The sequence below is a fragment of the Antechinus flavipes genome, chromosome 1 (genome assembly GCF_016432865.1).
Source record: "Antechinus flavipes isolate AdamAnt ecotype Samford, QLD, Australia chromosome 1, AdamAnt_v2, whole genome shotgun sequence".
NCBI classification, from domain to species: Eukaryota; Metazoa; Chordata; class Mammalia; order Dasyuromorphia; family Dasyuridae; genus Antechinus; species Antechinus flavipes.
In genome coordinates, this window is record NC_067398.1 from 43,337,918 (window position 1) to 43,360,148 (window position 22,231).

The following is a 22,231-nucleotide window of genomic DNA, read 5'->3' on the forward strand; positions in this document are numbered from 1 at the left end:
TGAGGATCTATTTGTTAGTCAGTACTCATTAAGATGACAAATCATTTTAGAATTATTTTTCAGACAAAAATGTTTTTCTCTCTTTTTCAAGGCACCGTGCATTTATTAAAAACCCACTATTTGCAATCAGTGGACTAAAACACTGGAGATACAAAGACAAAAATAAGCATTGTTAAAGCTAAAACAAATTTGAATGCTATAAAAATTCACATGTGCGTGCATGTGTGTGCGCGCACACACACACACACACACAAGTTGCAAACCCAATTCCAGATTTTAATAGTTTAGTCAGTTAATATCAATGGAAGCAGTGTACTCCCTGCAGGTGTGTAGTCCAGTCTGTACTGCAGAAATAGATAATCAGGTTCTTGCCTTTTGAAGTGTTTATCATTTCGTGAAGCAAACCAGATGTGACTGAAAACAAAAATCGGAAGGGAAGAGTCTCATAAGGCAGAGGGTCTGTGATCTCCTTTGGTAGAAGGATCATTTCCTTCTCCCATGAAGTAACAGGTCTCTTGATTGTAGCAGAATCTGCTTTCTCATAACTCACAAGTCTCTGTCCCAACTTCCACAAGGCAGCCTTTTAAATATTTCAAGACAGACCTCCTTTTCTAATCTGACTTCTTTTCCCCAATCTAAACCTTCTGATTTCCTTCACTTATTCTCCAATGAAAATGGGGTCCGACCTTGATCACCCTCCTTTGGGCTCTTTATATATATAGTGGTGCTCAGACCTGGATGTCATTTTCTAGACATGGCCTGATCAGGATAAAGGGAGCTGTTGCTTTCCTCACACTGAACACTACCAAATGAATTATTTCTGTTTTGACATTAGAGATGCTTCCAAACAACCCTCAGTGTCTCTTCCATAACCCTAAGGTCTTCCTCCCAACTCCACAGTATGTGTTCAGAAAACATTGGTCTTTAATCCATAGGAGGGATTTGTTCTTTAATTTTGGTAGCATGAGACATTTCTATTAATTTAGCTTAAGATTGTACTAGTTTAGGCTCTCTTTGTGCTGATTATACTCCTGACTTGTTCTGCTAGTGGCACACTAAAACTGTTAGCTTTTTTGCTTGATCTCTAATACAATAAAAAATGTTGAATTGGGAGTCAGAAAACCCAAATTCGAATCCCTGCTATTGCTTGCTCCCTGGGTGACTTGGGGAAGTCACTTAACCAGACTTTGTACTCTGTTGATTTTCCAGGGTCAACCTCTACCATAATAGGCACCAAAGGAGGATTTTAGTGACTTTTCAGATCATCAGAGAAACATAAAATGGTTAGAAACAAAGGTTGGCTGGTCATGAAGTGAGATGCAGTAATAACAGATGAACAACTTGGAGCTCCATTGGTCCCCATGGGATGAGGAAGGCATTCAGTGTGCTTGTGGAAATTTTTGGTAGGAGTTGGACAAGAAGTGCGGAGGATAACAAAGTGAATGGATTGTAGTCTGCCGGCTGTATAAATGGATGGGGATGTCTGCATCAGTAGATCAGACCTCCTCTTCTTGGTATCCAGGAACAGGCAATTAGAGAAGGGAGCGAAGGAAAATCTAATGTACTAGATCATCTTTGCCATTATCAGCAAATGTTTATTAAATCTTTATACCTTATCCATTTAGATGGGGGACTCCAGCAACAATCTATTATCTTTTCTCCATTAAGCCACTTTAATTTTGAAAAATCTTTATAATAAGAATAATGGTACCACTCTGGATGAAACAGCATTGAGGTTATTCTTTCTTCATGCTAGAAATTAAAATGTGGATTAGGGATACCCGAATTAAAGTGATACGTACATGGTTCTTTCATTGTAATTAGCTAGAGATATCTAATTTTCTGCATTTGAATATTGTACTAGACTAGAGAATGTAATAGACACATAGTGATGATGAAGCATAGGAGGTAGAGGAGATCCAGGAGACCTAGTCTAGCCATTTTTGTTTTACAGATAAGGAAACTGAGGTCCATTGATTAGCCCAGTTCACAAAGAAGGGATAGTGACAGACCTGGAACTACAAGATTGCTAGTCTCCTGACTCGCTGTCTAGTGTTCTTTCCACCAGCCTTCAAATGTGGCTCCAGAGTTGATTAACTGTGAGTACTGCTGGTATGGACACTTGTTTTAAAAATATTTAGCATTGTGAACCAGCCTATGGCCTGGCAGGAAGAGACTTGCACTTTTTGGTTTTTCTTTTGAAGTATCTAGCTTAACTTGATGCAGAATGGACCATCTGGAAAGAAAACAAAATATTCTATGTATCAAAAGCCTGGGCTTAGAGTCCAGTTGCTTTCCAACTTTATATTCTTGGGCAAGTCAGTTAATTCTTTTGATCCTTAGTTTTCTTTATTTGGTAAAAAGGGGACAATAGAGCTTTCACTACTGGCCTTACTGGGTTGTTGTGTTTATCAAATGAAATAATGTATGAAAATGTTTTGTATCTTAGGTATAAATCTCTATATGAATATAAGATACCATTCACGACTTTTATAATGTTTCATTTTGTTTCTATTTCAGTTCAAATTTGAACATCAATGATGTTCTAGGAAACTATTCATTAACCCTGGTGGATGCCTTGGATACACTTGCAGTAAGTGGCTAACTTAACTACTTAAAAAATTTCTAATTTAATCAGTTGGTTTTCAGTAGTATCTTTGTTATTTCTTTCCAAAGGATGTCTTAAGTATAAGAAAAAACCATCCAAGATGACAGCTACATAAGGCAGCAGTGTAAGATAATGCATTCAGATTGTTGCTCTTTTTGGAACTGAGAAAGTGGAGAAATTGAAAACTGATTTTTCAAAGGGGAGGAGAATATGGAACATGCTAACAATTAAATAGATTAGGTTTTGAGAGATCACCGTTTTCTCTTTGCTTGCTTCTTTTGTGCTTTGATAAGGAAGTTCTAAGAAAAGACTTTTCTTCAAGTTTTCAAAATTACATAAAGAACTACCCATTAACAGACAAATGGACAAACCAGATAATCCTAAGTTTGGGCACAATCATGTCTGAGGCTGAGGATATCTTTATTCAGGCAGGCCTCATCTTTTATAGTAATAGAGCAGCTATTTTTTTTTTTTTTAAATGATAGAATAGAAATATTTTTAATAGGAGAAAGAAACAGGGATTCCCATATTCTCAGCCTATTTTCTGAAGCTGGATTATCCTCTGACATGATTTCCAGGAGTAGTTTGCCATCTGAAAGCCAAAGTACCACTTTCTATTCTCTATTAATTTATGATAAGAAGGTCTTCCTTTGATCTAGTCTTGTGTGTTAGCTTTTGGGGTTTAGTAAGTTTGGGGAAAGTTGTCCAATATCCAGCCAGGTGGGAGAGAATTGGGAGAATACAGAATCCTTTTGTTGAATCATCCGCTTCTCTGTTCTAGTTTTCCCTCCCTTTATGGTAGCCCTTTCCTTCTCCACTCTTGTTGACCTGCTTTTACTGAACCAGTGTACCCATGATGATTTTAGTTTTGTATCTTTTAAAATTAAACATGACCCTGAGCTGTTCATTATTCAGAGCTTGCTGCCTTCCTTTTCAACATATTACAAAGAGAAAATGTCAAATTGGGCAGTTACTCCTGGCATCAGAGGTTGAAGGTTGGAAAGGGCCACATTACTGAGTATCAGGTAAACTGTGAGAGTCAGAGAATTAGGGTATTAATGTATACCTCTGTGTGACCATGAGCCAAAAAGGAATTCTGTTAGCTTTTCAGAGCCTCATTTCATCTACAAAAAAATACAATAGGGTTGACACATTTTAAAATCTACCTAATAGATTTATTGTGAGGATTAAATGAGATAAATAAGATAATTGATGAGTCATTTTGGTTCTGCCTGACTCTTTGTGACCCCTTTTAGAGGTTTCTTGGCAGAGGTACTCGAATGGTTTGTTATTTCCTTCTCCATTTTACAGATGAGGAAACTGAGGCAAACAGGATGAAGTGATTTGTCCAGGGTCACACACCTCGTAATGTCTGAGGCCAGATTTGAACCCAGGATGATGAACCTTCCTAACTCCAGGTCTAGCACTTTATCAATTGTGCCTCTAGCCACGGAGAATGATTGATTGAGGCATTTAAGTAGTGTAGTAGATTGAATGCTAGGCCTGGAGTCAGGAAAATGAGTTCAAAACCCACTTTACTGTGTCATCCTGGGCAAGTTACTTAACCTTTGTTGACCTCAGTTTCCTCATCTGTAAGGTATGAATGATAGTAGCGTCTACTTTCTAGGGTTGTTATTAGGATGTAATGGAAAGATACTTGTTAAGTGCTTAATACGATATCTGACACATAGTAGGTGCTTTATAAATGCTAGCTATTCATATGTAAATCTTATGATTTTCGAGGGAAAGGAAGAAGGAAATATATACTTTTCTCTAGTTTCTTTTTTTAGTAATCTTTTAAAAAAATTTATAATAGCTTTTTATTTTCCCAAATACATACAGTGATAGTTTTCAGCATTCACTTTTGCAAAATCTTGTATTCTAAATTTTTTTCCCTCTCTCCCTTCTCCCCTAGACAGCAAGCAATTCAATATAGTTAAACGTGTAATTCTTCTACACATATTTCCATATTTGGTATGCTGCATGAAAATAATCAGATCAAAAGGGAAAAAAAAAACTTTGAGAAAAGGGAAAAAAAAAGCAAATGAACAACAGCAAAAAAGATGAAAATACTATGCTTTGATTCACATTCAGTCTCCATAATTCTCTCTTTGGATGAGGATGGTGTTTTCTATCCTAAGTCTATTGGAATTGCCTTGAATCACCTCATTGTTGAAAAGAGCCAAGTCCATCTTGTTTTGCTGTGTGCAATGTTCTCTTGGTTCTACTCACTTCACTTAGCATCAGTTAAGTCTAAGAAATATATTTTTAAATATATTTAAATTATTTGTTTATCATATTATTATATATTGTATTATAATAATATAATATATTTTAATTATATATAATATGTATATTATTATAATATAGTATATAAATATGTAATTTATATATTTAAACTTACTGAACCTCCTCTCCCCCTTGTCTCCCAAAATACTCAAAGGCTTCTTGTTTTTAGTTCCTTGTGACTTCCTTGGTCTTTATTTTCATCTGATTTCAATTATCTGAGAAGTGATTTATAGAGGAGATGCCACTCAGAACCTCCTGGGATGATGACTTCTCTAGATGAGCAATTTTGAATTTGAGTCCTTTTGCTAAGATTCTTCATACTGCAGAGATCTGCATCTGCTTACAAAAGTTATCCTTTCTAAAAAAGAAATCAATGATTTTTTTAGGTGGCTTTCTTTGTAGAACATAGGGACTTTACATGTTTAAAATGATCCTTATTTTGCAGAGTTTCACTGTTGGGGTGATCTTCATGCACAGTGTGTTAAATAGTCAAACCATTATGTCATAGGAATGTCACAAATAAGTTTTGAGCGTTCCTCTGGATGCTGTTGCAACCTTCAGCATGCTGCATGGTCCTTAAAAAGAGGGAAGGAGTTAAGCATTGGGAGATTCTGGGTTCTGATTCCAGCTGTCTTCTAGAAAACTCCTGATTTTCTGGGAGAATGGACCAAAGCAGTGACATGGTTAATTAAAGCTGTTTGACACTACTGCAGGAACAGAATCTGAGAAAAGAATAGTCACTTTCATGGCTTAAGTCAAAGGAAAAGTTTATGGGAGAGAAGATGGTTGTCTTGAATTAGAAGTAGACAGTAATGCAAAATAATAACAACAATGATAACAATTCCTATATAACATTTTAAAGTTTATAACCTTGTGGACTTTAGGATTTGCAAAGTACTTGTCTTATTATAACCCACATGATTGATAACACAAATATTATCATCCACATTTTACAGATGAGGAAACAAAAAAAAGTGTAAGTGATTTATTCCACATTCTCCAGCTAAGAGTTGAATCTAAGCCCTCCAACTGTGTACCACTTCTCTTCCCATTATCCTCTCAGATTCCAGATTTGAAAACAATTGTTGATAAAGTGAATTAGTTTCCATTCATTCTATACCAACTTGAAATGACTGCTATAGATTACTCTTTAAGAAAAGGAATTAAGTATTTTGATTGGTACACAAAACCCCCAACCAAACAAATAAACTCCAAACAACATAAAACACCAAAGTGACGTGATGTCTGTGTCTTGATAAAAAGTTAAAAAACAAAGAACCCACCCATTCTTTGAGATGATGTATTTCTGAAATCATCAACTAGATATTTGGAATCCTGTAGACAAAGCTCATAAATGAATTTATGGAGAAAGGAGCAAAATGCTAAGTTTTTTATTTTGTTTTATTTGTTTTTTGTAGACTCAATGTGCCATGCATTTTTGTTGGAACTGATCTTGAGTAGGAGGGAATGGTTGGGTGGAAAGGGAGAGTAATTTTGTACCTTTGACTTTTGGAAAAAGGGCTTGGGTTTCCCAAGAAGATGAATTTATTCCTTGATAGGACATATTATATAACTGGGACCTTTGCAGTTTTCAGCTTCTTGTTTTTGCCTGGGTGGATTGCAACACCACATCCAGATGCTTATGTGGGAGTAGCCCAACTGTCTAAAACATCTGCAGCCTCCATTTCATTTTAAGCGGTTTTAATGTTTTATGTTCCTCTTTCAAGATAATGGGAAATTCATCAGAGTTCCAGAAGGCAGTGAAATTAGTGATCAACACAGTTTCATTTGACAAAGACTCCACAGTCCAAGTCTTTGAGGCCACAATCAGGTAATCATAAACAAGATTGACTGAGGAAATTTTTTTGTCTGTAGAATCAAAGGTGCCCCCAGTTGTAAAGTTGGGGATGGGAAGGGGCAAGAAATAAGCATTTATAGAGTGCCTGCTGTGTGTCAAGCACCGTGCTAAGCACATTTACAAATATCTCATTTGATTCTCACAGCAACCCTGAAAAATAGGTACTGTTATTTTCCCCCTTTCACAGTTGGGAAAACTGAGGCAAATAGCAAGTAAGTAACTTGCCCAGGATTATAGTGTCTGAGGCTGGATTTGGCTTCCTGATTCCAGGCCTGATGCTGTAACCACTGGGCCACCTAGCTGTCTCATTTTGAAGTGACAGAAGTTCACATAATTTAGACAAATGGTAAGCAAAAGTTTCAAAGTAGCTAAATGTGGAATAAGAAGAATGTTTTTTTCTTTGTTTTCTTAAAGACAAATGTTTATTTCACTGAAGAATTGCCAGATTTAGATTGCATCTCTTGATGACCAGTCTTGTTTTCCTTTTGTGATAATAGCTCATTTTTCTGGTGCTTTAAGGCTTACAAAGACATTTCTTTATGACATCCCTGGATAGTAGACAAGTATTAAAATCCCCACTTCATAATTAAGGAAACTGAATTTTGACAGAGGTGAAATGACACATCTGTTGTTGCCGCAGAGCTCCGACTGGCCCCTGGTCTGCTTGGCTTTTTGAGCCTGAGAGAAGGGGAATTCTGATTGTTCATTGCCTTCTTTATCTTTAAGGAGTACTGTAGGCTCTGGACTTGCTTTTCCTTGTATGTTGTACCCTGTCAAGTTGTTATTTTTTGATTAAAAGTACCCTTTTCATTTTTTTTTTTTCCATTCTGAAAAATCACTGGGTTACTGGCTTTATGCCAGTTAACTTTGAAAACGCTTATCTCTTCAGAAATCTCTTTTTCATCTCTTCTCTCTGACTTCTCTCCGTCTCCCCTTCCTCATCCCTTCCCTTTTAATGGCCAGTAGACCCCAGTGGTAAAGGGGATATTGACTGCTTATCAGCCAAACCTATCCCCCTAGGTGGGCCCTGGGTGATGGAGACTATTTTTTTAAAGTTGGCCACATAATTCTGTTTTTCTTGAATACTTAAATCCTTCCAAAGAGGAGGAGCTTAATTTTTGAGGAAATATGTTAACACTTCAAGAAAGATAAATTTTTATTGCTCTACTAGGAGTTTTTTAATAAAAAAGATTATTATCCTCTACTATTTCTTCCCTTTTTGGAGGGATCTTTGGCATTCATTGATGTTCCCTCAGATCCATCCGCTATCTTGCTTCTCAGTCTCCTTAATCCTCAGGACCTTCTCAATCCTACAATCCTTTTCCATGATTTTCATCCTGTGTGTATGGGGGAGGTGGTGGTAGGGTGGTCATAGCTTGGATCTCAACCTTGCTGAGAAGTGTCCTTCATTTCCTTTATCAAGACCTCCAACTTTCCTCTGCCTCTGGCTGTCCTTTTCTCTTTCCTTATGCCTCCACTCTCTCTTCTCCCAGTTCATCTGGTTATTCCCCTCCTGGTCAGACTTCACTTTCACTCCTTTCCCCTCCTCCCCTCCTTGTCACTCTCCCCTTGTTAACCTTTCCTGTTGCATACTGTTATCAACTCCCAGATCTCTCTGCTCCTTGTCTTATTAACTCCTTGTCCTGTTGCTGCTCCTCCTTTGCCACATTCCAGCTCTGGGCGATTCTTACCATCTGCTTCCTTTCCTCCCACTTGTAATATGCTAGGGAAGAGAGCTGGAGGAAATTACACACTTGTGCCAACTTGGGTACATTATTAATTAGTTACTCAGCTTCATCTGAACCCTCACTGCAGCAAGGTAATCCTTTTATTCTTCTTTAATTGTTTTCCTATCTCACTTCCTTCAAGCTCTTCCAAGTCTTCCTTCTCATGGTATCTACTCTGACCTTTTTTCCACTTCTCCCTCCCTACCTGTGAGTTAATCATCCCTCGCCTTCAAACCTCCCCAGGTCTTCACCTGACTTGAAAAACCTTCACTAGTGCTTAAAAATCCTAACTGTCTCCTTTAAAGGATAGTTATTGTCCTCTCTTTTTCCTCATTTTCCTTACCAAATTTCTAGGTAGAAAGTCATTGACACTCATGGCCTCCACTTCTTCTCTCACTTATTCCTCAGCAGCTCTTTAGAATCTGGCTCCCAAATTCAAAATTCAACTGAAATAATATTTTTGTGTTCCATGATTTGTTAATTGTGAGATCTAATGACTTTTTCCAAGTCCTCATTTTGCTTGACTTCGATGTTGCATTTGACAGTGTTGATAATCCTTTTCTTGAAAGCATCTCAGCTTTAGAACTTCATCACACTATTCACACCTGGTTCTTTTCCTACTTTATGTGACTTTTTCTTCTTAGTCTTCTTTGCTGCTTCTTCCATATCTTGCCCCTTCTTTGTGTACCCCAATTCTCTTCTCTTCACCCACCCTTCTCCTGCCACACTTTTACACATCATAACACCATCAGCTCCTATGAGTTTGATGTTTTCTCTATGTAGTGGATTCACAGATAAATAATACTCTCTCCTCAGATCTTCAAGCCTTCACCAGAAATTACCGTTTGAACATTCCAAACTGGACTTCCCCAAAACATCTTAAACTCAACATGTTTAAAACTAAACTCATTGACTTTCTTCCTAAACCATCTCATTTTCCAAACTTCTCAGTTTCTGTCAAGGTGCCACCACCCTTCCTGTCTTCCAGTTTTCTAACCTTAGCATTGTCCTTGGCTTCTTACTCTGCTGCATACACAGTCAGTTGTCAGATCTTGCCATTCCTGCCTTTAGAAGCCTCTTCCCTCTGATCCCTTCTCTCCACTCGCACAGCAGCACCAGGCCATCACCGTGATTCATTCAAATTATGGCAATAGCCCTCCAATGGGTTTTCCTATCTCAGGTCCTTCCTGCTTCTGTCAACTTGTTTTTCACCCTGTTGTCCGAATCTGACCATTCCCCTCCCTATTTTCTACTCCGATGGATCTTTTTACTCTTAGCTTAAATGTAAATTCTTCTTTTTGGCCTTAGGAACCTTTCACAGCCTTTTCATATCCTGGGTTTCTCGTTTCATTATACATTATTTCCTTTCCCCTACTCCAGCTAAACTGACCTCTCTGTTCTTAGATACAGTATTCTACTCCCATGTACATTTTCATGCCTAGAATGTCCTCCCCTCTCACTTCTGCTCCATAGAATCACTTTTCTTTTAAGACTTAGCTCAAGTTACAACCTCATCTGTCAAGTCTTTCTGGATATACTGTCTCCCCTCTTCTCTATATTTATTTGTATTTGATTCTACTTATTCTCTATATATTTAAATATGTTAGATTGTAAGCTCCTTGTGAGCAGAGATTGTTTCATTCTTAATATTTGTAATTCTAGTACCTAGTACAGTGCCTGGGATGTAGTCACTTTAAATGCTCGTTATTTAGTCCAGGGAATAATTGGAACCCATAAGTGGGTCAATCTCATTCATTTAAATAATCAGGATTATAAAGGCACCTTTGAGTGATCTTCCTATAAAATAGCTGTTCTCTATTTGGGTGACACAGACCATTATTGTGTTTCATTAGGACTGAAGTGGATGTCCAGAGATGGTGGCCAAGTGCATTCCTCTGGCTCCAGATGATATTCTGCACTTATTCTGTGAAAATATGCAGTCTTCTGCTATTCTGAGTCTGATCACAGATTTCACCATGGGAATATAGACCTCATCCATCTAACCACTTTATTTTACAGGGAATGGAACTAAGATCTAATTCTTTTGAGTTATAAATATATTCGCATGTATAATATGAGAATATCTTTGTTTTTTTTTTTTTTTTTCTTTTCTTATTCATAATAGGGTCCTCGGAAGTCTCCTTTCTGCCCATAGGATAATAACTGACTCCAAACAACCCTTTGGTAACATGACAATTAAGGATTATGATAATGAATTGTTGCATATGGCTCGGGATCTGGCATTGAGATTGCTTCCTGCCTTTGAAAATACAAAAACTGGAATTCCCTATCCTCGGGTAGGTGAACCTATTTGCATTGTCTAAAAACAGTCTGAAGACTATCTATTTAATGAAATATTCTTTCTACTCTTTGAAACCTTTTTTGGGGAGATGGGAAGGAGGGAGGAGATGGAGAGAGCAGACTAAAGAAACAGAGTAGTTTTGGAGTAATAGATCTGGGACTTTTCCCTTCCAGATGCTATAGTTTAAGTTTGCCTGCATTGCCCTGTGAATGTCCTTTAGTCATTTCATGTTACAGTGTAGCATTCACGAGATAATCAGCCTCCTGAGGAAGGGATCTCCATTTCAGTCTCTTATTTGTTCTAGACTCTCCTAACATAATCCTACATACACTAGGTTCTACATAAAAGTTGCTGAGTGAATTCAACAGATTATAGGTTTAAAGCTGAAGTTAGAAGCCATCTGGTCAGATTTCCTCCGCTTACAAATATGGAAACTAAGGCTTTAAGGGTAGTTTCTTTCAGCTGTGGCTTGCACACTGGACCGTTGCTGATTTAAATACAAACAGACCTTTTTGCATTCCAGTTCAGAGCTGCTTCCTCTAGAGGGCAAATCAAACCCTTGGGTATCAATGAGAATTGCCAGAGCCTGGAGCCTGGCTGGTGATGAAATAGTGTTGAATGTCCTGCACTTTTGTGCTCAGAATCTCTTATAACTATGGAAAAACCACCATCTGCAGTGATGTGGTATAGCCAGTGACACTGAATTGGTTTCCCCTAATGCCTCTCATTAATGATGTAGACATCTAGATTTTTCATTAACTATCTTTTTGGGGCCTTTCCCTGGGTCACATAAATGTTGATTGTGCCTGTACACATTCCTAGTGATACTCTTTTGACCCAGAACTGTAAGCAGGTGTTTTGGGAAAAGTCTGGAGAGGTTCAGAATTCCCATGAAATGCAAGGCTGATGCTTTAGCAAGCAGTTTATCAACAAAGCAAAGTTTAGGGAAGAGGAAGACCACCTAAGGCTAGAGTCTGAGTGCAGCCAGCAACTTCAGCACAGCAAGGATAGAAATAGTCAAAATTGCTCAGTCCTACTCACAAGGAAAGGGGTGCAGTCATGTGTGATGCTAAGCCATTCCTTTCTTTGGGATGCCCCTGATCTCCGGGGGTCTTATACTTGTTCTGGCTAGAGGGGCTGAATCACCTGCAAAGAGGGTGCTTTCTAGTAGAACTAAGAATACATACCAAGAATATTCCTTTATGCAAAATAAGATTGATTTACCAGAACTGGGTAGAGGATGCAGGTGGCTGCTGGGGCATGTAATCCCACAAAGAACAAAAAGTTCATGGTTTCTTAAAAACTGAATATTAGTGTGGGTTCTGATCTTGTTCAGAATAGCTTAGTTTGCAGAGATTGATGTTTCAAGAGGTCTTGCAGGTGGATACCAGGGACACGTAGCTCAGTGGATCAGGAGTTGGGGTTTTCTCGTAATTTTCTGTCACACTCTTCACAATCTTGTTGAGTGGGCTTGCCCACCCAGCCCCTGTGCTGTTCTGTCTCCAGGTGAATCTCAAGAGCGGTGTTCCCCCTGACAGCAATAATGAGACTTGCACTGCTGGAGCTGGCTCCTTGCTGGTGGAGTTTGGGATTCTTAGCCGCCTGCTGGGGGACTCGACATTTGAGTGGGTGGCAAGGCGAGCAGTGAAGGCCCTTTGGAATCTGCGCAGCAATGACACCGGGCTCTTAGGTGCGGTTACTGCTCCTCCTTCCCTTTTTTAGCCTTTAATTTCCCCCTTCTCTGGGCCTGTCACTTCTCAGGAATAAGAATCCTTTCAGATTCCCCTCTAGTTCCTTTTCTTTTAAATTTTTGTCTTGAGTATCGCCAAGAGATCTGTCAGGACTCTCTTCTGAATGGATATCACTCTTGCACATTCTCTTTAAAAAGTAAATCATACTGACTCATAAATGAGGGCGCTATAAAAAGAAGTGCCTCTGAAGAAATTTTCTGTGTGTCCAAAATTAGGTTTTAAACATATACTGGTGGTGGCCAAGGGTGTCTTCCTCTGGGGAAAAACCCAAACCTCAGGCACAAAACTGAATTAAATTCGAAGGAGGTGTGTGTGTGTGTGTGTGTGCGCGCGCGCGTGCGCACGCGCATTTTGTAGTGTTAAGATGTCAAGATGAAGTTTTGAAATGGGTTTAGTTTCTAATGTTATGCTTTGCTTTGTAAAATATTCCTCTAGTGTATAGTCTCTGTCCTCTTTGATCTGAATATTTGTTAACCATAGCTCATCATTGAAAAAAATTAGTTATCTCTTGTGTCTCATACTCCCAGTTGTAATTATATGTATTGATGTAGCCTAATGTGATCGATGACCTGGTGTCTTTCTTTTGTTCTGAAGAGCTGAGAATTAGGGCTGTACCTCATAGGAGATTTAGGATCTAGGTTTAAAATTGGAATGGATCTCCAAGGTCATCTGGTCTGACTCATTTTATAGATGAAGAATTTGAAGTCTAGAGAAATTGGACTTGCCCAACATCACACAAATAGCAGAGCTAGAGTTTAAACTTAGGTTCTTTATTCCAATTTCAGTGTTCATTGCCCTATGACATACTGAGTTAAATTTTAACAATCAAGATTTTCCCTCTTCTTTCACTGGCTGCAAATTGGGGTTACTTCTAATAAGTCATATAACAAATGTGTAGTTGAGCAGTAGAAAAGCTTGATAATGAAACCTTGAAATGTCCTATGTTGTATATTTCTTCAGGGAATGTTGTGAACATCCAAACAGGCCACTGGGTTGGAAAGCAGAGTGGCCTCGGTGCTGGATTGGATTCCTTCTATGAATACCTCTTGAAATCTTACATTCTCTTTGGAGAAGATGATGACCTAGAGATGTTTAATGCTGCCTATCGGAGTATTCAGAGCTATTTAAGAAGAGGGTAGGTTTATCTAATGCCCATTTCTTTTGGCCTTTGCAAAAACAAATTTGAGGTGTTTTTGAAATTACTTTGTAGATCTCAAGTTGTTTGCATTCTTTTCTCCCCTTCTTCAACCCCTTTTGTGTTTCTCTTTCTTCTTGCCCACCCCTTTCCAGTTTGTTCATCCTCTTCCTCTTTCTCCCTCCCACCCCCCATTTCCTTTCCCCATTTATATGATCTATCACATTTTCTCTTTCTGTACTACAAAAGTGCTTATTACTATTATATGGGTCCAGCATCTTGGGAGATTATTGCTGTGGTGCATTTAACTGACTTGTAATATTAGTGCTTATTAGTAAAGTGCTTATTCGCATAGTTCCTGGCACATAATAGGTGCTGTATAAATGCTTATTGCCTTTCCCTTCCTTTCTCCGTGATGTAATGACTTTCTTCCTTGAGTCCTTCTCCTTGGCCCACATGTATCATTTTGTCTGTACCCTGGCTGACTCCACAGTCTGCTTTGTGGTACCTGATGTTTTCTTGAGCTCATAATGCATTTATCTTAGGTATTGTAGGATTTTCTTCTTAAATCACTCTATTTGTAAGAAGGATATGATGCTGTGACCTACTAAGAATGGTAATTTTTTGTTTATAGGAATGGAAACAAACTTGAACTTTGCTTCTGCAGTCATAGAATCATAGAAAAGAGTTTTTGATGATGATATAGTCCACCTTCTCTTTATTTTTACAAGAAATTAAGAGGCTTAAAGATGTGGAATTATTTTCTCAAGTCACAGAGTTAATTTGTTCAGGAACCTGAACCACAACTCAGGTTTTTTGATTCTAGTCTAGTATACCACACTGCTCCCAGAGCATATTCTTTGGGTCCAAGCCATGGAGCATGGATTATTCCATTTAACTCAGTAAATGTTTATTGGACACATGCATTAGGTCCTCCTTCAATTCTAGAATTTTTAGAGTTGAGGAATATGAGATTCAGAACATCTGTCCTGATTCCAGATCATCCAAGTAATTCATGGTAGACCTGGAGCTAGAAAGAGAATCTGCCTTGGGAGGACTGCAGTAACCCGCCTTTGTGGGTGAAGCCCAGTTTGCATTTACATTGCCCTGGATTTCTTTTTCTAGAGAAAGTGATCACAAATAGCTAGTTATAAAAGGGCATTTTTTTTTTTTGAAAGGAAAACAGGTAAATTAACTATTAGCTAGTATCTCCCTTTAAGAAATGGCGTAACCTACCAAAGCCCTGTCTGTTTTGTTTCTTCTTGTAGCCGGGAAGCTTGTAACGAAGGTGAAGGAGACCCTCCCCTCTATGTGAATGTGAACATGTTTAGTGGGCAGCTGATGAATACGTGGATCGATTCTTTGCAGGCCTTCTTCCCTGGATTGCAGGTAGGTTTATGCTGAGCTCTCTTGGAAAAGAAAGGAATATCTAGAGTAGCGAATGCTCCTTTCTTTGGACTGATTTGATGCCTCCAGGAAAATGACCTCTGAGAATTGTTTAGGTTCTGGTCAATTTTTTTTTTTTTTTTTAAAGCCAATGTCTTGTGCCTAAGAATGTCAGGGCTGGAATACAAACACAGATCTGTTAGGAAGCTATAGTCTTTGGCTTCACTCCTCCAGATGCTTTGAAGTCCAGTGGCAAAACATAAGTCAAGATGACTAGTGATGGCATGGGATGCAGTGGGTGACCTTGACCTTTCTGAATTAGGGTCTTTTTCCAGGCCTCAATCTGTGTGAGGAAATTGCCTTACAATGACTAAGGATTTGGAAACTAACATTTTGTATATGCAACTTGGTATCTAGGGAGCTTAGAAATAGTTGCTTTCTTGCTTTTGCTATTTCTTTCTCTCTTTCTCTTTCTTACTTGCTTTCTTGGTTTTGCTTTCTTTTTTGTTTGCTTGCTTGCTTTTCCTTCCTCACTTTCTCCCTTTCTTTTTCCCTTTCTCCCTTTCCCTTTCAGTGTGTTTAGGGATTGAGAGGAGACAGGAGAATTTCCAGAATATAAGGTAATGAGATCTGGATAATCAGATTTACTATATCTTTGGTCATATTGTCACAGATGTGTAAACACTATGTGATTGGGCCAGCTTGTGAAGTGTTTCCACAGAAGACTGAATTTCCAGTGCTCACCTCTGGATAGTCACTTATTTCCCAAAAGCATGATCACTCTTCAGATATTTAGAGTACTTTGATTTGTGGGCAGAACCATTAGAAATGATGGGTGAGTGGTGAAGGGAAGAAGATATCCACATAGGTAATTGAAGCACTTTAGCTGCTCTGTAAAGGTGGTTATAAGTTACCCAATCCTGAGAGTGGTCACCTGAGATGAGACGGCTACTTGTTGGGGAGGCCTAAGAGGCTTCTATTGGGCAGCAGAGGGACAGTTTTGCTTCTGTGATTTCAGTGCTTGAGATTCTAAGACTAATACTATTTATTAGTTAAAAAAGCATTTATTATGCACTTACTGTGTGCCAGGCATATATTTGTTCCTGTTCTACTCGAAAATCGGGAATTCCTTTTTAAGTAGGTTTTAGTTTATAATCCTTAATTTTCAGTAGTTAGGCCATCCAAAGCAAAACTTATAGATGGTCCCCATTGTCCTGTCACTTTTGCACTACAGCTATAATCTCACCCATTGCGTAGTGGATTGGGAGCTGCACTGAGTCGGGGAGACTTGGGGTTCAGTTTCATTCCGACACAGACTGTCACTAGGGACACATTGCTGAACCTCTCAGTGCCCTAGAGGACTCGAGCCCAAATTTAGAGCCAGTGCAAACCTGCATTAATTGGTGTTGGGAGCTCTGTTCCCAGATGAAATCATAGCTATGTTAACAGTAGCAAGCCTTCTTCTCATTGTGGCGGTGCCAACCCCGGACCTCCTTGGGTTATCATCAGAAGCAATTCTTATCTCTTCTTTCTGCTGATCCTCCCTAGAGGGTCCATTCAACTTGGTAGAAGCCTTGCTCAGGTATCTTTCCTACTGTCCAGTTCAGTATTTGGGTCATGAATCAATTGTCCCTCACTTGCAGTATGTGGCCAGGCTGCTTCCTTATTCCTTCATTGGCTCTTGATCAAGTCATCTGTTATTTCTCAAAGGCAAACCTTTGGTCATGATGTGCTGAGGCTATTTTTTTTTCTTTCTTTTCTTTCTTTTCCTGAGGCAATTGGGGTTAAGTGACTTGCCTAGGGTCCCACAGCTAGAAAGTGTTAAGTGTCTGAGGCCAGATTTGAACTCTGGTCTTCCTGAATTCAGTGCTGGTGCTCTATTCCAGTGTATCACCTGGCAGCCCCAACGCTGTTTTTCTTTAAAGTATGTAGAAGCCTCTGTCTGTCACATACTCTTTGGAAGCTTTTGTAGCCAAATTGCCCCAATCTGAGCTTCCAGGGAGACTTGAGAGGAGGCAGGTTTGCAGAAACAGGCTCAAAGAATCGGCTGCAGTAAAACCATTTGTCATGAGGGAGGAACCGGGTGGAGACTTCAGATGGCTTCTTAGTTCCTTGTTGGTTCAGAAGAGTGAATTTCACTCACAGTATGACTTTATTTGAAATGACCTCCTCCCTGCAATAGCGAATGCTCTTACATTCAGATACGCTCAAAACTACTCCACAGGCTGGCCTATTTAATTTTTGAATTCTTTCAATAACAGGCAATTGAAGTGCTTCTCCATCCATTTATAGAACCTCTGAAAACTTCTTGGTCTCTTTAAAACTCTTTAATGAAATGAGCAAGCATAGATCAAATAATTTTGTTTATTCATATGTCTAATCTAGCATCCTCATTGGCAATGTGTCTTCTGCTATGTCTGTAGATAAATTACAGCAAAATTTACAGAGTAGAAACTCCTGTTGAATAAGATTAAAGAGCTTTATCCTTTGGGAAGTGACCCATCAAATTATCTCTCAATCTTTTCTCTAGGTATTAATAGGGGATGTGGAAGATGCCATCTGCCTCCATGCCTTTTATTATGCCATCTGGAAGCGATATGGCGCCCTCCCCGAGCGATACAACTGGCAACTCCAGGCCCCGGATGTCCTTTTTTATCCTCTGAGGCCAGAGCTGGTGGAGTCAACCTATCTCCTTTACCAGGTATGCAAGTTCATTTAACAGTAGGAGAAAAAAAAATGTGTGTATGTGTTCACATTTACATATCTGTATAGTAGACATGTAAAAATATTATTGAACTATGTATGGTCTAGCCTGGGGTTTTTGTTGCTTTAGGAAACTCCCTTTATAAATGTAGGTCCATAACTGCTCTGTCTGTGTGTTATTGTTTTAATTAGAGGGTAAGTGACTTGCATTAAGTCCAGGGTTACATTTTGTGTGTGTGTGTGTGTGTGTGTGTATGTGTAAGTAAATATATATTTGTGGTGGGACATGTGTGTACATATCTCATATATAATAATTATGTAATACATGATTTGAGATATATATATATGATTTCTTTGTGTGTGGATATGCACAGAGAGAGTATCAGAATGATGTATTATATTGGATAGAATGATGTAATGCTAGGCTTAGAATTGGAAAACCTTAGTTCAAATCTACCCTCTGAAACATTTGTTGGATCCTGGACAAATGAACCTTTATGTGTCTTAAATAACTCTCTGGGGCTTAACTGGGTAGATGGAAAGAGCTCTTCTCACAGATTTGCCATATGTTTGCTTGTATGTGTGTTTATACATACAAATGCACCATAAAAATAAACACATATACCCATAAGTATTTACAGAGCACCAAATATTTAATTAACATGGAAATTTGGCCCTCAGTAAATATTTGTTGATTGATAGTTGTTGTAATATGGGAACCGCCTGCCAGTGGCTGCTGGAAGTCTAACTCAAATCTGTAGAATGGATCTCTTCATGTGAGTGGATGATACAAGGAGACTGAGAGACAGTTGTGTTCTCTGACCTTTCTCCTCTTCCCTCTTGCCTCCAATTTATTTCATTCCCAATACACAAGGATCATCTGCGAAGGTTGCTTTTCAACTCCTTCAAGTTTATGATTCATAGCTGTGTCAATTCAGAGAATTGACCTGCCCCTTCACCTAGGCATGGTCTTTAACAGATAATAAGAAGATTAAAATAACATTATTATGTTCTAGCATGAGATAGGTATTCAGACAGAGAAAACTAATTGTAGCTTTCTTGTGTCCTTGATTGTGAAGGAATCCTAGAGTATTCCTGTGCAGTGTTTTTATTTAAATCTTATTGAAATTTTTTTTATATCACCTAAATTTCCCCTTAAAACCTGCTGTCCCTCTCCCACAGAACCATTTTATATAATTTAAAAAAAAAAAAGGAAAAAAAGAATCAGCAAGAAAAATCAATACATTTTAAAATATGAAAATACTCATAATAGGTGTTCCACACTTGTGCAAAGTTAAGTAATGTGCAGAGTACATGTAATGTGACTGTAAAATGTAGTATCACGTTTGCAAAGTAATGAGAGAAGAAATCTTTTCATTTCTTTTTAGGTGCCATGCCCAGTCTTTGTAATTCTCTTAACATAAATTTTATATTGTTTTATGATTGTTGTCTTTTCCAATTTGCATTGGTGTAATTCATTTTTTTCTTGTCTGTTTATTTCCCTCATCATCAGTTCATTTAAATATGTGCTTCTGTATTTATCACATTTGTCATTTCTTCTAGCACAGTAATATTCTATTACATCCCCAGTTGGTGGGCTTCTGTTAGTTTCTATTTCTTTGCTAATACAAAAAATGCTGCTATAAATATTTTGTTCTATGTGGATACTTTTTTTTTTTTTAAATCAATCATCTCTGTGGGAGAGGTATCACAGTAGAATCTTTGTGTTAAAGAGTATAGGCATTTTTTCCTGGCTGTATGACTCTGGGCAAGTCACTTAATTAACTCCAGTTGCCTCAGCAAAAAAAAAAAGAGTATAGGCATTTTAATCACTTTGCATAATTTCAGAGCTCTACCAACAGTACATGAGTGTACCTCTCTTTGTACAAATGTTCTCCTATAACTCTTCAGAAGTAGACTAGGGAATCTTGTGTGAAGATAAATGCAATGTTTATTTTGAAGTTATTGGTCACTAAGAGCGATATGTCACCCCTGCTACAATTTTAATCCAATGTATTGCATTTATATGTATCTGAGGATACACATGTCTAAAAGTCATTGCCTAGTTCGGGGAAGGCCAGCCGCATCTGTGGAATATTAGATGTTTTTCCCTAGTGGAAGAAAAAGAGAGGAGGAGAAGAAGGTAATGATTGGTGTCTTGGTTTGAGGTATCAATTTATTAACAGAAAGAAAAGCAATCTTCATTTTTAAAAATGATTCACCATTCCCTTAAATTTTTTGAATTTTTTTTAATCAGCAAAAAGTAAAGGTATAAATTTTTAACTGATAGTCTTGTCATTGGTTTCTTTTTATTTCTACTTTTGTGTCATTTATTCTTGAAGAACTCTAAAACATTAACTTTGCTCTGTGCTTACCTTTCTTTAGTCACCATTAGTAACACCCTTCTTAATGCTCTAGGCTTCTTGATATATGTTTTGAGGTGATTTTTCTATTTCTTTTGCTAGTTTATATTCCTTATTCTTTTTTCTTTTTAGGCAACCAAAAATCCTTTTTATCTCCATGTAGGAATGGATATACTTCAGAGCCTGGAAAAGTACACAAAAGTCAAGTAAGTTTTACAGTTTCTTCATTTCTCTTTGTTGGCTACTTTTTGGCTCTGCTTTAAGTTGGTCTCTGAAATGTTATTTTATATTGCATTTGGAAAATAGAAGGGGAGACAAACAGTATATTTGAAAGAATACTGCACTGTTAGGAGACTTGGGTTCCTAGATAGGCTTCAGAATTGACCAGATTTGTGACTTTGGGCTTCAATTTTTTCTTTTTAACATGTTTATTAAATATCTCATTCTCATAGTATAAAATCTCCAATTTTGACTGCAAGCATCATCTTGTTGGTAGCTACTCTGCAAGTTATAACCTGCTTGCAATTACAGGCTAATTACCATTCTTCAGTCAAATTCTAGATGACTTAAAAAAAAATCTTTTGTAACTACAGTTAAGATTTGAGGCCAAAAATGAAATAGGGTCTTGTTTGTATTGCAGAGCATTTCATTGGCATTCAATGAGCCTATTAGTATGTTTACTGCTCTTTCTAAACAAGAATCGAGAGCATTTAAACTCCCATGTGGACTTTGGTTATATTAGACTCTTGGAAGACTGTTATCTTAAAAGTTTATTTTACTTACTAGGTAGAGAGAATGATTGATTGAAAGCACAATTCTTTTGCAGATGTGGTTATGCTACATTACATCATGTCATAGACAAATCCAAAGAGGACCGGATGGAAAGTTTCTTTCTGAGTGAGACTTGTAAATACTTGTATCTGGTATGTATTGCATTCATAAGTCATTTGCTTAATGACAACATTTTCAAGAAATCTTAGATCAGTTCATAACATTTCTTTGGTTCCTGGCCCATTTTTAAATTTGCTGAAGACATACAACCCAGCCATCCATTCATTTTCTATTCTATATTTCTGTTCTATAACTCTTCCTCTTCCCTTATTTCCCTCCCCCAACATATACAACATGATAACAGTTAGCATTTATATAGTGCTTTAAATCTTGAAGAGTGCTTTATAAATATTATCTCATTTTATCCTCACAATAACCCTGGGAAAAAGATATTGTGATTATCCTTGTTTTGTAGATGAGAAACATTTAAGAGACTTGGTCAGGGTCACATAGCTAGCAAATGTTTAAGTCAGAGGTAGGATTTGTGTGCACGTGTGCACAAGCGCGCACACACACTCAAATTAAATTCACTGGAGCAAAAATTTGGAAAGCTGGGTACTTGTTCTGGCTCTGCCACAAATTAACTCAATCATTTTGAACAAATAGCTTATCCTCTCTGAGTCTCTAGTTTCTTATCAGTTTAGTGAGGTAAATAGGTTATAATGGCAGAGCTATCCTTCTATCTATACCTTGAGCACATGCTTTTTTCTAGTAGTTTTCCTCTTTCTCTCAATACTTTTAAAAAACTTGTTCTTTATTGGAGTCTTCTCATACCTGCAAATATACTAAGGTTTCTCTAATTCTAGTCTTCTGTTGGCCCTTCTGTCATGTCTTACTCTTCACTGCTAAGGTTCTTAGAAAAAGGGCTTTCTTCCTGATGCTTTTCTTCCTTTATATCTTAAAGCCTGCTTTATGTTCCCATGCCTTTTGCAGAGGTTGCCAGTTGCCCAGTACTAATGTCCTCCTCCCCCTAGTTTTCCTCCTTACTGACCTTTGACAACATTTGACACTGACTGCTCTCTCATGGATGTTCCTTTCTTCTACTTCTTCTGGTACTCATTTGCCATTCTGTTACCTCCATGTACATTCCCCAGTAAGTCCCAAAGACATAGGTTGGGGGGAGGTGACCTTGGACAGGCTGTTACCTTCTTTGGGTCTCAAATAGTCTGAATTGAGCAGTTTGAGCCATAGGCTTCCAATACTAAATTGTGTACTTGTGACTTTTTTCCTCCCTTTCTTTCCCTTGGCAATACTCAATACTTTCTATCTGATTTCCAA

The 22,231-nt window shown here is 38.0% G+C and overlaps 1 protein-coding gene across 1 annotated transcript in view; it reads left to right on the forward strand.

The window, feature by feature from the left end:
- EDEM1 (ER degradation enhancing alpha-mannosidase like protein 1) overlaps positions 1–22,231 on the forward strand; it is a 33,626-nt gene that overhangs the window by 5,269 nt on the left and 6,126 nt on the right. The window contains exons 2-10 of the mRNA XM_051981307.1: positions 2,521–2,593; positions 6,625–6,728; positions 10,608–10,779; positions 12,291–12,474; positions 13,496–13,670; positions 14,939–15,059; positions 17,587–17,757; positions 20,255–20,328; positions 20,949–21,045. Of these exons, the coding sequence (XP_051837267.1) occupies positions 2,521–2,593; positions 6,625–6,728; positions 10,608–10,779; positions 12,291–12,474; positions 13,496–13,670; positions 14,939–15,059; positions 17,587–17,757; positions 20,255–20,328; positions 20,949–21,045 (1,171 nt within the window). The remainder of the gene's footprint in view (positions 1–2,520; positions 2,594–6,624; positions 6,729–10,607; positions 10,780–12,290; positions 12,475–13,495; positions 13,671–14,938; positions 15,060–17,586; positions 17,758–20,254; positions 20,329–20,948; positions 21,046–22,231) is intronic.